The sequence below is a fragment of the Grampus griseus genome, assembly GCF_964374135.1.
Source record: "Grampus griseus genome assembly, chromosome: 12".
Taxonomy (NCBI): Eukaryota; Metazoa; Chordata; class Mammalia; order Artiodactyla; family Delphinidae; genus Grampus; species Grampus griseus.
Window position 1 is genome coordinate 62,432,331 of NC_139006.1, and position 13,951 is coordinate 62,446,281.

At 48.4% G+C, this 13,951-nt stretch overlaps 1 protein-coding gene across 2 annotated transcripts in view; it reads right to left on the reverse strand.

Annotated features, from left to right (window-relative positions):
• The window catches only part of ST8SIA5 (ST8 alpha-N-acetyl-neuraminide alpha-2,8-sialyltransferase 5), a 64,640-nt gene that overhangs the window by 32,134 nt on the left and 18,555 nt on the right, over nucleotides 1-13,951 (reverse strand). Inside the window, exon 2 of one of the 2 annotated variants that reach the window (XM_082667666.1) lies at nucleotides 4,449-4,556. The exons of the other annotated variant lie outside the window; for it this stretch is intronic. Coding sequence (XP_082523792.1) covers nucleotides 4,449-4,556 — 108 coding nt within the window. The remainder of the gene's footprint in view (nucleotides 1-4,448; nucleotides 4,557-13,951) is intronic. 2 annotated transcript variants of the gene reach the window in all.

A 13,951-nucleotide genomic window follows, 5' to 3' on the forward strand; every position in this document is an offset into this window, starting at 1 on the left:
CTGTTCTACAGAGCGAAGAGGCTTTTGTGTCACCAGTTTGGGGCCTGCCCTTTACTCCTGTGGCTGGTGCCACCTTCCTCTGTAGAAAGTCCCCAGCATCCCAGTCAGAAGCCCAGCAGCACAGGGAAAACGCTGTCCCGGGAACAGACAGCTTGGGCGGGCGACAGTCTGGGCCAGCTCTGCCCTAGACCTCAGAGAGAAGTGTTCCTTGAGCTGTCTTTGCAAGCCATCTCCTGCCATCCATCTCGGACCAGGGGGCCAAGGCTGTGTGCACCCTGGGAGGAGGGGCTGAGGAGGCCAGCCAGCCAGGCCGCCTGTGGGCTGTGTCTGAAGCTATTGTGTCCGGAGGGCCCTGAAGTTGCATGCACAGGCAGTCCAGCCCAGTTCCCCAGGGTAGGAGGCTCCTCGAGGTCTGGGGGATGCCCGAGCAAACACAGAGTGGTTCGTGTGCACTTGCTGGAGAGTTCTCTGCCTGCGTAATGATAGAAATAGCCCTCTGTGCAGACACATCTTAGAGTGAACACAGAGTGAAAGGGGCTATCAGGGAAGGCTTCAAGGAGGAGGCCTAGTGGGAGGTGGATCCTGGCAGGAGGACAAGGGCTGGGATATGGAACAGGATCTATTTGGCAGAAGTCGAGTGAAGCCTTTTGAGCTGTGGCTACAAGCCAGGCTGCGAGTCAGCCCCTTGGGGACTCCTGCCTCAGCTGCCCTCAGCCCTTGTGACTGGGGGACCTTTCCTTGGGATGTCCTGAGGCAGCGGAGGCAACACTGCCTATCCACTTTGCAGGACAGACGGTTGCTGTGCCTCCCCTTCCCCTCCAGGTGGTCACTGGTCTTGCAGGCAGCTGGCCAGGCTGGAGAGGTCAAAGCAGTGGGCTGACAGGACAAGTGCCCTCCCTCCCCTTCCCCTCCCCTATCTACCCTTTCCAGAATCACCATGCGCCGTGGTGGGGGTGGTTTGGGGGGGTGTAGTTCTCAGTCAGTTATTGCAAAAGTACATCATCTGCCTTCATTGCCTTCTACTTTCCTACATACCCCTCCTCCACTATCAGTTTCCCCTTTCCCACCCTGCCACCCAGAACTCTCACACTTCCTTACTACCTGCTCTTCTCAAGAGAAAAAATTCTCTGGTCATTCCAAACTGTGAATGAGTTTTTGATTCCAAAGTGTTTCCCTTCCCCAGGGATTAATTTTCAAAGACAGTGCCAGAAGACAAGGTTTAATCCAAAGGAATCAATCTCTAAGGGAGAATTCCAGGACACTGACATTGAAGTTTGCGTTCTTAACAAAAGTCTATACTATGTTCTTGCTTAATGCATTCTTTTATTCAATTAACATTTGTTGAGCCTGTGCCATGCTGGGTGCTAAAAATTCAAAGATGGAGAAGCACCATCACTGTCTAGGTTGGGAGACAGAAACATAAACACATAATTTGAACATGATGAGAGCTGTCTTCAAAGACCTTCCTGCTTGTTCAAAGCACCCACTTAAATAGAAGCATTGGCTGATTAACAATTATTCCTATCTGTTCACTAAAGCAGTTCTCCTAGGAATGCTTATTGGATGCTTTTAGATCTAGACTTGAAATCAATAAAGCCATATGTCAATGTATATTTTGTAACTCATACACTTTCCAGTTGGGTCTGGACTTCCCCCAGCTTATGTCCAAAGTGAAGACGTGGCCACAGCCTTTATGAGCACCATCTGGCCTGGATTTCCTTTGCGGTCCTGTTCGGAGTGCTCCAGACGGATCATTTGGACCTGCTCCTTCTTGTGGCTCCTGGTTGAGTATTCAACTTATGAGTCATTGCTTTTTTTGCCCCTCTTTATCCTCTGTTATAAATGGTGCCTCCTGACTTCCCTTCCAACAGTGTTAATAAAAAATGACATCAGGTGCGCCACGCTTCAACATACCACACAGCTACGGATAGCAAAATACGGCATACGCTGAATTATTCAGTCGGTGAACAATACCACAAAGCTCATCCCGTATTGCAGGCACAGAGAGCTGTCCACTGGGATGATGCACTTTCACTCTGCAGAGCCCTTTTCACGGTGTCATTAGGTCCTCCCCCCAGCCCTGCACGTCTGCTGCCAGGAGCTGTCCTGCCCATTTTAAAGAAGGCAGAAGCTGCTCCCACGCCAAGGAAAAGAATCACCAACATACAGGTCAGTTCTACTTACATGAACCATTATTTTCTACACGTGTGAAATACATACCATGTTTTCTCACATATGTGGGGAGTTTGGGGGTCAACTGGAAATTGGGATATGAGTTGGGAGTGTCCCAGAAGAACTTGGAATGTGTGGCCATCACATTTATTCAGTGGCTAAGGGAGCTCTTGGTCAAATGGCGGCTCTCTGGAAGGAAATCAACTCAATTGGTAACAATGTTGAATAAAGGGCACCTGACAGATGCCAGAGGTGTCTCTGGCCCTGAGGGACCCCAGGAGGCAGGGAAGGGAAGGCTGGCCTGAGTTGCTGAGAGAGGGAGAGAGGATAAAGGGGAAGGGAGATGAGAGGGAGGAGGAGAGAGGCAGAACACAGGGGCTGAGAAAGAAAAGTGGACAAAGAATGGGTGACAGGAAGAAAGGGAGAGGAGAGACTAGGTGGGGTGAGATAGGTAGAGAAATTAGAGACAAGATTGCAGGAAAAGGGCAGAGAGAACAAAGCCGCTGGCAGGAGGAAAAGTTAGAATTTGCTCAGCCCCTGCCCGGGACATCTGCCCAGAATGGCCTCCAGGGGCCTGCTCTGTCTTGCTCAATTTGTTAGCACCTTCTAGCCAAAACCTCTCGGTGAGCCCTTCAAGGAGTCCTTCCCAGGGAGACACCTGAAGACTTATCTAGACCACCCCCCATCTGTGCGGGCAGGTCACACAGCAGAAGGACCAACACTGGAGGCTCACCATACGGAACAGACAACTCTGGACTTGTCACTCTCACTGGGTGACATCCCAGGGGCCAAGCGGCTGGCCAGGGCTCCCACCACGCATATGTGGAAAGAACGGGGCTCCTAAAAGGCCAGAATAAGACCTTGATCCCAGGCCACGGCCTGAGGCCACCCACCACAGCCCAAGGCCTGTCTGTGGACACCTTCCCAAACAGCTGCCGACACTGGAGCCACATCTTTTCTTTTTCAAAGCATTGAACAAAATCAGATGTATTGAGGTCCTTGAAAAACATACTACTTCTCCTCTGCAGGATCGATTTGATGTTTTGGTGTCAAAATTAACAGCAATGAAAACTCAGGCCTCTTTCCCAGGGAAACTGATCTGAAAGTTAGCCCATACTTATAAATGCAAAAATTAAGGAAACAAACAACTTAGCCCCAGGAAACCCTTAGCTGGGAAGTTCCAGCCACACCCAGCTCCAAGCAGAGAGAGCATCCCGTCTTATCAGAAAAATTCCCCGCAATGCTCCCCGCTGCCCCCCCGCAATGAGTGTGCCCTGCCTGAGAATATTCCATTTTCATTCATTCTACAAATAGTTTCTGAATTCCTACTCCGGAATATACAGAGTGCCCTTAATGACTTATTTAACTCCAAACACTACAGCCGATCAAGAAGAAATAACCACGTGGTGGTAGACTGTCAATTCTCAGCATTGTATCTTTTTTTTTTTAAATAAATTTATTTATTTATTTTTGGCTGTGTTGGGTCTTCGTTGCTGCGTGCGGGCTTTCTCTAGTTGTGGCGAGCGGGGGCTACTCTACGTTGCAGTGCGCGGGCTTCTCATTGGGGTGGCTTCTCTTGTTGCGGAGCACAGGCTCTAGGCACGTGGGCTTCAGTAGTTGCGGCACGCAGGCTCAGTAGTTGTGGCTCACGGGCTCTAGAGCACAGGCTCAGTAGTTGGGGCGCACGGGCTTAGTTGCTCCACAGTATGTGGGGTCTTCCCGGACCAGGGCTCCAACCCGTGTTCCCTGCATTGGCAGGCGGATTCTCCACCACTATGCCACCAGGGAAGCCCTCAGCATCGTATCTTGATGAAAACGTTTTTCCCCAGCCAAGGTCAGCCTCACAGATGGGCAGAGTAGGGATGGCCTGTCCAGTGGGATTGCAGAGGAACAGGGAGCCCACGACACTCACCCACCCTGATTTCACCCCCCACAAACCTACACACACCCGTGGCCTGGTATCCGGAAGCCTTGCAGCAGGGGTGGAATGTTGCCCCCATCTCAAATGGAGGCTGGAGACCCAGACTCCCTCTCCAGCCTCCATCCCAGCTCCCACCCCAAAAGAGAGGGGCCCAGGAGTCCCTGCTTTGTTCTGGCTGGGTTCTAGCCCTCACCCCTCCTGTCAAAGCAGACAAGGCAGGATCCCAAAGTGAGCTCTGGGCCACTGTGCTGAGACTGCTTCTTCCCTGAGGGCAGCCCTGGGGGGTAGGCCATGGGGCAGGGGATGCAGGGTCACCCTGGGATGAGCTTCCCTGGTCGTTCGCCGGGGTCTGTACCTGGAGCTGGAGTCACTGCCACTCTGCACTGCTGGGTCGTCCATGACATTAAAGAGCCCCGTCCAATTGGCCAGCTGGTCACCACTCTGCCAACCAAACTGGAGACCTCTGGCAAGAGAACGAGGCAGTCGGTACTCATGCTCACGTGCTGGGTAAGCCCATCACCAGACAGTCACATTCTGGCGTGTGCCACGTGACACCTCGCCTTGATCACGCCTAGTGGAGACGAGAGGGATGTCCACCCAGGAGGATGACGGTAATAGATCACAGCCCTTTACGGTGCTCTCTGCTCGTCTACATCCGTGCCCTTACTTCACCTCTACGGGCAGGGCAGGATTACACGTTATACACGCAGGGAACCTGAGGCTTAGCGAGATCAAGGTCGCAGAGCTCCCCTACCCCATCTGGTGCGCCCTTCAATTCCGCCTCCAGAGACTCACACCAGAAGAGCTCCAGCTCGCCAGCTCTTTGCCTTCCCCAGAGGCCCCACACACAGCAAAGCTTTTAATGAAATCTAGTTTTCCAACTCATAAGGACACACCTCCTGGTTTAAGATGATGGACTCAACACACATGGTTCTCTTTGCTCCCTCCCCCAACCTGACTGAAAGGACAGCAAAGGCATTAACAAGGGCATGAGCATGGATGGAGAGGAGTAGCAGAGGCCGCAACAACATTTTGGAAGATGCAAAGCAGATGAGTAATTGCCTTAGGCCAGAGACAGTGGAGCCCTGATCGCCTATAAGAAGTAAATCTATTCTCTGTGCAGGATACGGGAAGGCTCGGGAATTCACTGCACCACCGGGGCCACTGAAGGTGGGGTTGCAGAATGGAGCTGCCCGCAGAAGAGTTGCTTCAGGTTTATAAGGAGCGTTAAACACTCCCCACCTCCACACACTCAAGTCCCCTGCCTTAAGCCCAAGCAGTCCGGGCCTTCTGCCTGCCCACCCTGCAGACGGCAGTGTTCATATACCGAGATACTAGGTTAAAAACAGCTAGGCTGACCTGGAAATCACCTTACTGAGCACGCCCGGTCCCAGCCACCCTGCCCCCAAAGGTCTGGGCATGGATGGGTTTCCCGGAGGGAACCTGACCAAGTCAAACGAGAAGGCTACAGAGGAAAGGGCTGCCGCCGCCCCATCAATGTGGCACTGCTGGCATTTGGGGCTGCGCAGTCCTTGCTGTGGGACTGTCCTGTGATCCTCTGGTGAGCAGCACCCCTGGTCTCTACTCTGAGGCCAGCAGGTCCTCATCCTCCACCCTCCTGCTGTGATGACCAAAACTGTCTCCAGACGTCGCCAAGTGTCCCCTGTTGAGACAATCAACCCCGTTAAGAACCACTGCCCACAACACGGAGCTTCAGTGCACCTTCTAGAGACTGGCTTGCCCTTAAATGTGAATTTTAAAGTCCCGTTAAAGACCCTGGTACGTGGAGTAAACGTTAACTTTTAAGTAGAGAATAAAGCAAGCAAAAATAAAACTGTTAACCCCCTAAAAATAAAGCCCTCTAATAGAGTCTCTACACTAAGGGAAATGGGGCAGCGACAGTGGTTGAAGCTGGGCTCTGGTCCCCCCGATCGGCCACTAATGAGCTGAGTGACCTCAGTGAAGTCTCTACACCTCTCTAGGCCTCTATTCTCATCTTTCAAGTTGGGAGAACTGTCTCGATGTCTCCAAAGTTCTTGACCGGAAGTTTTAGAGGGCTGAGCTGTGTCCTCAATGGCAAGGCCAGGTCACCTCCCGCCTGCGAGTCTGCCCCATTTCCAGCCAGACGCTGGGCGGAGGATGCCCTTGGGGCCCCGTGAGCAGAAGGCTACACACAGGAGGTGCTCAATCGATGCTTTTGCCAAGTGACTCGGATTCTCTTCTCACACTCTCCAGCCTCCTCGGCAGAGCGGAGCTGGCCTGGGAGAGGAATAGGCACAACTCACAGGACAGAGCCCGAAGCCACAGCAAAATGCCCGTCCAGTTCTTAGTGTTCAGGGAACAGCAGCGTTCCACTTGGTCCTGGCTCAAGTTCTTTATGTATTTATCTATTCATAATATAAATATTATATACGTATAATATATAAATCTATCTTATATGCATTTATAAAGATATTATAAACGCCTATAATATAAATACCTTTATTTATGTATCTGTTATGTTTCCTTTCAAAGAGATATTTCGAGGTAATATTGCAAGATATTTCTTAGAGAGAATTTGGGTTTGGTTTATCAGGAAGGGAAACATTTACTGAGCACCTACAGTGAACCAGGCCCTTCACATACGTTATCTCTATTCCAACAACAGGCTAATGTGTCAAGTCCCATTTTCTGCACTTATAGGTGATGACATGTGCAGCTCAAAGAGGTTTAGTAACTTGCCCAAGGCCAGAAGGCTAACAAGTGGCCAACCTAAGGTTTAAATCCAGCACTTTCTGGCTTTCTGACTGTAAAAACTTTTATTCCTAAAAGCTTGTACCAGACTGTCTATAGGCCAAGAAAAGAGTAGTATTTCCACCTGCAATTTTGAAAATTAGCTGGTTCACAAGCATATTCAAGCAATTCCCAGCCCAGCACTCAGCTAGGAAACTCACAGGCTCCTTAGAGAGAGTCCGGCCAGAGAGACTCGTGTCCACCGAGTGCACGAGGGGTGACCCAGAAGCACTCTCACTCTCCTACCCAAACTGGTCCCTGTGAGAGCCGGATGTCCCTTCACAAGACAGTCCTCCCAGGGTCGTAGAAGTGACAGACTACTAAGAAGATATCAATTATTACAATATTTAGCAGGAACTATGACACAGAAAGGTGTGCATAATAAATTCAGTGAAAAATGCAAGTTATAAAAGGGGATATGCATTAATGATCCCATTTTTGTAGAGTTTTAAACCATAAAGCTTGTTATCTTTGAAAGGAGGATTCGGGTTTATTCCTTCTTTCAGTTTAGCAACATTTTCTAATTTATCTCCAAAAAACCTGATTGTGTAAGTTTCAAAACCAATATATTTTACACAGTAATTTGAATTCTATTCCTGAGCTAAGTGTAAGAATTGTCCATTATTAGCCAACGAAACACCAGTGAGGAAAGGGTACGTGGAGATATGAAGGGGGATAACAAAGGAAAAAGAAGCTTTATTCACTCATTCATTCATTCAACAAAAATCTATTGAGCATCTACTCTGTGCCAGCAACTGTGCCGGGGCCTGGGTCACGACCCCAAGGTGAGCAAACTCATGTTTTCTTAATGCTTACCCTACAGCTCCGGTGATTACACAAACACACATGAAAATATTAGCAAACAAGATAAAAAATATTAGCAATCAAGTGCTACAAAGGGTGCTCTGTTTTTTATGTCTAATTTATTTTAAAAGAGAGGAAAAGATTTGAAATACATAGGGCAGAATGTTAACATTTGTTAACATTGATAATTCACAGTTGTGACTACATGGTTGTTTGTCACATTGTTCTCCATCTTCTTCTCAATTTGTTCATGATAAAAATGTGTTAAAATAATTTTTAAAACCAAAGCGCAGAACTGAAATCACTAACAGGACTTGGAGTCGGTGCAGGGAACTTCCTGGGCTGTGGCAGCCTCAAGAAATCTTTGCACCTTCCTGGTGAAACTAACATTAAACGTTGTCTTAAACCTGGGGAAATGCGACATGTAAAGAATTATTTAAACTGAGTTATTCAAGACTGGATTCAGATATTTTAAGGCCCTGAGCACTGAAAAGCTTAGGGTGCCACTTCACACCTTGTACTTACTTAAAAGTTCTGTGACTGTTAAAATTCAAATAGCTCCGGTCTAGACTTTCTGATTATGAAATCTGTGATAGGCTCACTAAGGCTCAGCTTTACTCTGTTGTCGCTGACGACAGCCCAGCTTAGCTAGGTCTCCTGCTGTGTAACCCACAGTCATGTCTGTTAACCCCTGACTCTCATGGCAGTAATTCCTGCAGCCGTCGGAGGGTAGCAAAAGCAGCCCAGGCTTCCCAGAGTCAACTACCAGGGGGAGTTTCAGGGCAAAAGACAAAATTATACATTGGAGAAGCAATTTAAAAACAGACAGAAGTGCCCATGAGAGTAGCATTATCTCCATTGATAATATCTTCCAAAAATTATGAAGGGTTACTAAGATGTATGGCAGTGAGTTAAAAAATATATGTTCCAGGGCTTCCCTGGTGGCGCAGTGGTTGAGAGTCTGCCTGCCGTTGCAGGGGACACGGGTTCGTGCCCCAGTCCGGGAAGATCCCACATGCCGCGGAGCGGCTGGGCCCGTGAGCCATGGCCGCTGAGCCTGCGCGTTCAGAGCCTGTGCTCCACAACGGGAGAGGCCACAACAGTGAGAGGCCCGCGTACCGCCAAAAAAAAAAAAATTACGTTCCAGGGAATTCCTGGCAGTCCAGTGGTTAGGACTTTGTGCTTTCACGGCTGGGGCCCCAGGTTCGATCCCTGGTCGGGGAACTGAGATCCCACAAGCTGTACAGCACAGCCAAATATATATATATATATATATACATATATATATATATATATATATATATATATATGTTCCAGGCACCGTGATAGGTTTTTCTTATTTTGAATCCTCTCAACAGCTTGGAGGTAGGTATTATTATCCCCCAATTTCACAAATGAGGAAATTGAGGCTCATAAGATTAGATTCATAATCTGCCCAGAACCTGGAAGGAGCAGAGAAAGTATTCAAGTCCATGTCTGATCCCAAGGCCCTTGCTTCTTCCTCCCCTTTTGTCCCCATGCTTTTTACACACACACACACACACACACACACACACACACGACTTTTCTAATACCCAATATTCTACAAAAAGATTTTATTGAAGTATAGTTGATGTACAATGTTATTACATAAGTTTCAGGTGTACAACATAGTGATTCACCATTTTTAAAGGTTATATTCCATTTACAGTTATTATAAAATATTGGCTGTATTCCCTGTGTTGTACAATATACCCTTGTAGCTTATTTTAAGCATAACAGTCTGTACCTCTTAATCCCCTACCCCGATCTTGCCTCTCCTCTCATCCCCTCCCCACTGGTAACCATGAGTTTGTCCTCTATATCTGTGAGTCTATTTTTGTTTTGTTATATTCACTAGTTTGTTTTATTTTTTAGCTTCCACATATAAGTGATATCATACAGTATCTGTCATCCAATATTTTTAACTATTTATAAATTTATATTATGATTATTATTTTAAGTATTAGAGCTGCTGCCTTTGCTGTCAATCATTTAGTGATAATATTTTTATATAAAACAAACCATAGACTATAGTAAAACGAAGGAGTTTGCTTAAATACTCTCTGAGATCCTCCCCCATTTTGATGGGAGACCCAGAGTCACAGACTTCTAACCTGGGACTTCAGCACTGGAGGAGGCCAGTGGAGATGGCTTATGGGAACGGGGGTGTGGTGCCTCCATAGCGCTCCATTCACAGTGTGTGGGTAACTGCACCACCTGCCTTTGCATACAGCAGGCCCTGGGGCCAAGTGTCAGGAAATGCCGCCTCAGATGTCGGAATCACCAGGGACGTTGAGCCAAAACAGGCTGAATCCGTGGGGTGCAGGGCACTGGGCACTGTGGACACTTGGGTTTCCTTGGGAAATCGCACCCCTGATGCCAGAGCCCAGGACTCCAGGCGCTGAGTGTCCAGCGGGGCACTGGGCCTGCAGCCCAGATCACACAAAGTCTGGCCGGGTGCCTCCGGATGAAATGGCATCTGCATCCTGTCCTCACAAGCCACCTCCAAGGAAGCCCGTGCCTCCTCGGGCTCTGCAGGGGGAGACTGAAGCCACTGTCATTTCCACATTCCCCAGGTCAGTAGAGGATGGGAGGGCACCAACCTCCGAGCCTCATCTCCAGTCTTCACGCACTCCTATGCTCCCTCAGAGCTGGCTCCCTGAGAACCATGCCAGCAGCACCCCTCCTCTGTTCCAGAACCTTCCAAGAAGCCCCATCGCCAAAGGACAAGTTCCAAACCCTCAACTCAGGGGCCCTTCCAGCAACTGCCTGCAGCTTTGCCGGCCGCCTCGTGACCCACCGCAGCATTTCAACTCTCACGCCTTTGCCCTTGGCATTCCCACTCACCCTCATCCCATCCCCCACTTGCTTGAGTCCCACCCAAACTTCAAAGTCCAGCTGAAGTGTCTTCTCCTCCCTGAGCCCCCGGCCCAGTCAGCATAAGCCGCTCGGCACCACACATTCTGCCGAGTCACGGGTCCCCTTTGCCTACCTCTCTGCGTGTCGTCCCCACATGCTTGTAGTCCTTTCTAGAGTAGAGACGTGTATATAAACCTGATGTAAAATTGTCTGACCCAAGATCCCTTAAGCAAGCAGAGCGGGGAACAGGGGCTGACTCGGGTACCTTTGGGTTCTAGAACTCCAGGATCCTGAATCCCACCCTCTCCAGGGTCCCTCTTGAGGAAAATTAGAGCAGGAGGTTTGCACGTCCCAGGAAAGAGGAAGAAACAAGGTAGGGTGGGGGGACACACCCCAGATGGCTCACTGGGTCCAGCCCTCCTGGGGTGGGTAGAGGGGTTGTAGACACAGAGGTGTTTCTAAACTCTCACCCTCCCAGGCAGGGAGAGGCTGGATTTGAAGGGCAACTGGCTAGGGGGCCTGAACTGGCCTGGGGTGGGGTGTGAGGGTACCAGAAAAGCGGAGAAGAGGAGGCAGGGCCAGGGCTCGGCCACGTGCCACGTGCAGTGCTCACCTCAGAAACTGGCAGTTCTCAGACACTGGAATGGCCCAGCTGCGGGCCAGCCTTTGGTGGGATTTCAGGCGGCAGCAGCAATTTGATGAGGGAGACATTCCTGGATGAGAAGGCGCTCCCTCCCAGTCACACGTGCCTGCAGCTGCCTCATTCCTGCCTCCAAAGATTCCCGGATAGAGATACCCCCGGAGCTCACCCGCTTTTGCTAACTATGTGACTCCTGGCATTTCACCTCTTGAAGCTTCAGTTTCCTCGCCTGTCAAAGGGGAGAAATAAACCTCGACCTAAGGATAGAAACAGTCCACAGAAGCAGATATATAAATTCTAATGTGTAAGAGCTTAAATCTAATAACATACAACTTAAATGCATGTAACTCAGTGTTCAATTCCAGAGAAGACAAGAAAGCTGTTGGAGGACTAGGTGAGAAGGAGTCTTACTTTCCACATCCATACTCTTTTGTGCTTTTTGAATCTTACACATGCAAAATCAAGGTAAATTGTGGTGTGGGTTTAATCTCACTAGTAACCAAAGACTTGCAAATGAAAGTTATGCAATTCTTTTTTTTTAACCTATCAAGTTAACAAAATACATGTAATGTTAATACCTAGGGCTGGTCATTGGTGTCAATCACCTTTCAGGAAGAGAATTTGGGAATATGTATCAGAGGGTATAAGAATGTTTATACCTTCAGTCCCAATGATAACCCTGCCAGGATCCTCGGGAAATGATTGAACTTTGATCTGATGAAATAAAATTTATATTTTAAGGCAGGACAAGAAAAATTAAACAAAAAATTCTCTCTCTGTGTGTGTTTGGGCCTTCTCCCTCCCTAATGTGCAGGGCGCAGCTGCATTAATTTGCAGAGCTCCTCAAAGATGCGAGTGCCTGCTCAACCATAAAGATCAATTTTTTTTTCTTTCTGCTGAAGCTAGCAGTGTAACTTCTTAAAAGAACAGTGTTCTTTCCCACTTCTGTAGGCGGTCATGGTGACTTGCTGTTCGCTTTGTATGTGTTTACGTGGACTTTATGTAAAATACCAGTATGTCATTTTGATGTACAAACCTTTGTCTCAAAAACGTATATGACTGGGCTTCCCTGGTGGCGCAGTGGTTGAGAGTCCACCTGCCGATGCAGGGGACACGGGTTTGTGCCCCAGTCTGGGAGGATCCCATATGCTGTGGAGCGGCTGGACCCGTGAGCCATGGCCGCTGAGCCTGCGCGTCCAGAGCCTGTACTCCGCAACGGGAGGGGCACAACAGTGAGAGGCCCGCGCACCGCAAAACAAACAAACAAACAAAAAACAACGTATATGACTGTGCCTTCGACTTCTAACAGGTGGAACAGTTCCCAGAGCTTTCTTAGAATCTGCTTCCCTGGTTATAATCTTCAGTTTGGCTCAAATAAAATTCCCTTTTTTTCTTCTTAACTTGATAGTTAATTGAATTTTTGTCGACAGATCAGAGGGCTTCGAACCAGACACACAGTTGTCTGGAATCTTTTATTAATCAGGAAACATCCTAAATACCCAACATTGGGGAAAGGCTAAGGAACTGTGGTGCTAAATGACAGGTGGCCATGTGGCCCCCAAAACATCATATCTATGAAGTCATTTTAAACGGCGCAGGGAAATCATTAACTTTAAGTAAAAAATAAATAAATAAATAGAATATATGTGTAAGTGCATTTCTTTAAAAAAAGTGCTCAGAGGAGAGCCTAGGAGAAAACATTCCCTAAAGCTAATACGTCTCTGAATGTGGTATGATGAGGGATTTTTTCCCCACTTATTTATAATTTTCTGTCCTTTCCATAAGCTCTAAAACAAACATGTATTATTTCTATAATCACATTAAAAAAGTAGAAACAATGCAAACTCAGAGCCATACAATAATAATGATAATAATAATAAATAACTATCATCGCAGACAACTTTATAGACCTTTGGAAGCACTTAGTAGGTCCTTAGTAAATGATGCTTGGACTTTCTCAAGTAAGAAAAAGCAGATGCAAAAGCCTTCTGGTAACTCTTTCCCGTTGCACAAACAGGAGGGATGGTGAGGAGGACAGCTGGTATTCACACAGAAAGGAAAAATGGGGAAAACCAAGCAGGGGAAGTTTTTTCATGCTGAGATTTGAGAGGAGGAGCTGCTCCAGAGAGTTTTATGCCTTTCTCCTGAGTAACTGCTGCCACCCAAGCCCCTCAGGGGTCAGTGACCTGCTGTGTGGGTCACTCAGACTGTGGCCCCTGTCCTCCCCCGGCATCATCAGGAGAGCCCAGGCCCCTGTGAGGATGGGGACCTAGGGATCAGCAGCTGGAAGTGGCTGCAGCAGTTGAGTTAAAAGCCCTTCTTGACTCAGGTCTTGACCAAGAACAGACCCAAATCCACCTCTTTTCCTTGAGTCAACTTAGTCTCAAGCTGGTGGGCCACCAAGAACATGGTGCCCTTAGCCCCCTGAGGGACCCCGTGCTGGTCAGGAGGGCCACTCTCATTCCCTGACATTGATCTCTAAAGCGGGGGATGGTCCCATAATGCCCTTACTCTCCCTTAACCAATCATCATCTTCACTCTCCTTGGGCCATTTCACCTGTAACACACCTTGGATACAACATCCAATAAAAATCCAACTGTACATCAATACTTGTGCTTCACTTCCACCAGTGAGCGGGCAAGTCTCCCGGAAGGCAGACAGTGAATGAAGTGAATGAGTGAAGCAGAGGCAGCAGGAACTGGGATCCTTATGCTACCCCTGCCTGGGTAGGTGTCCTGAGCCCCAGCCCGCTGCTGCCATA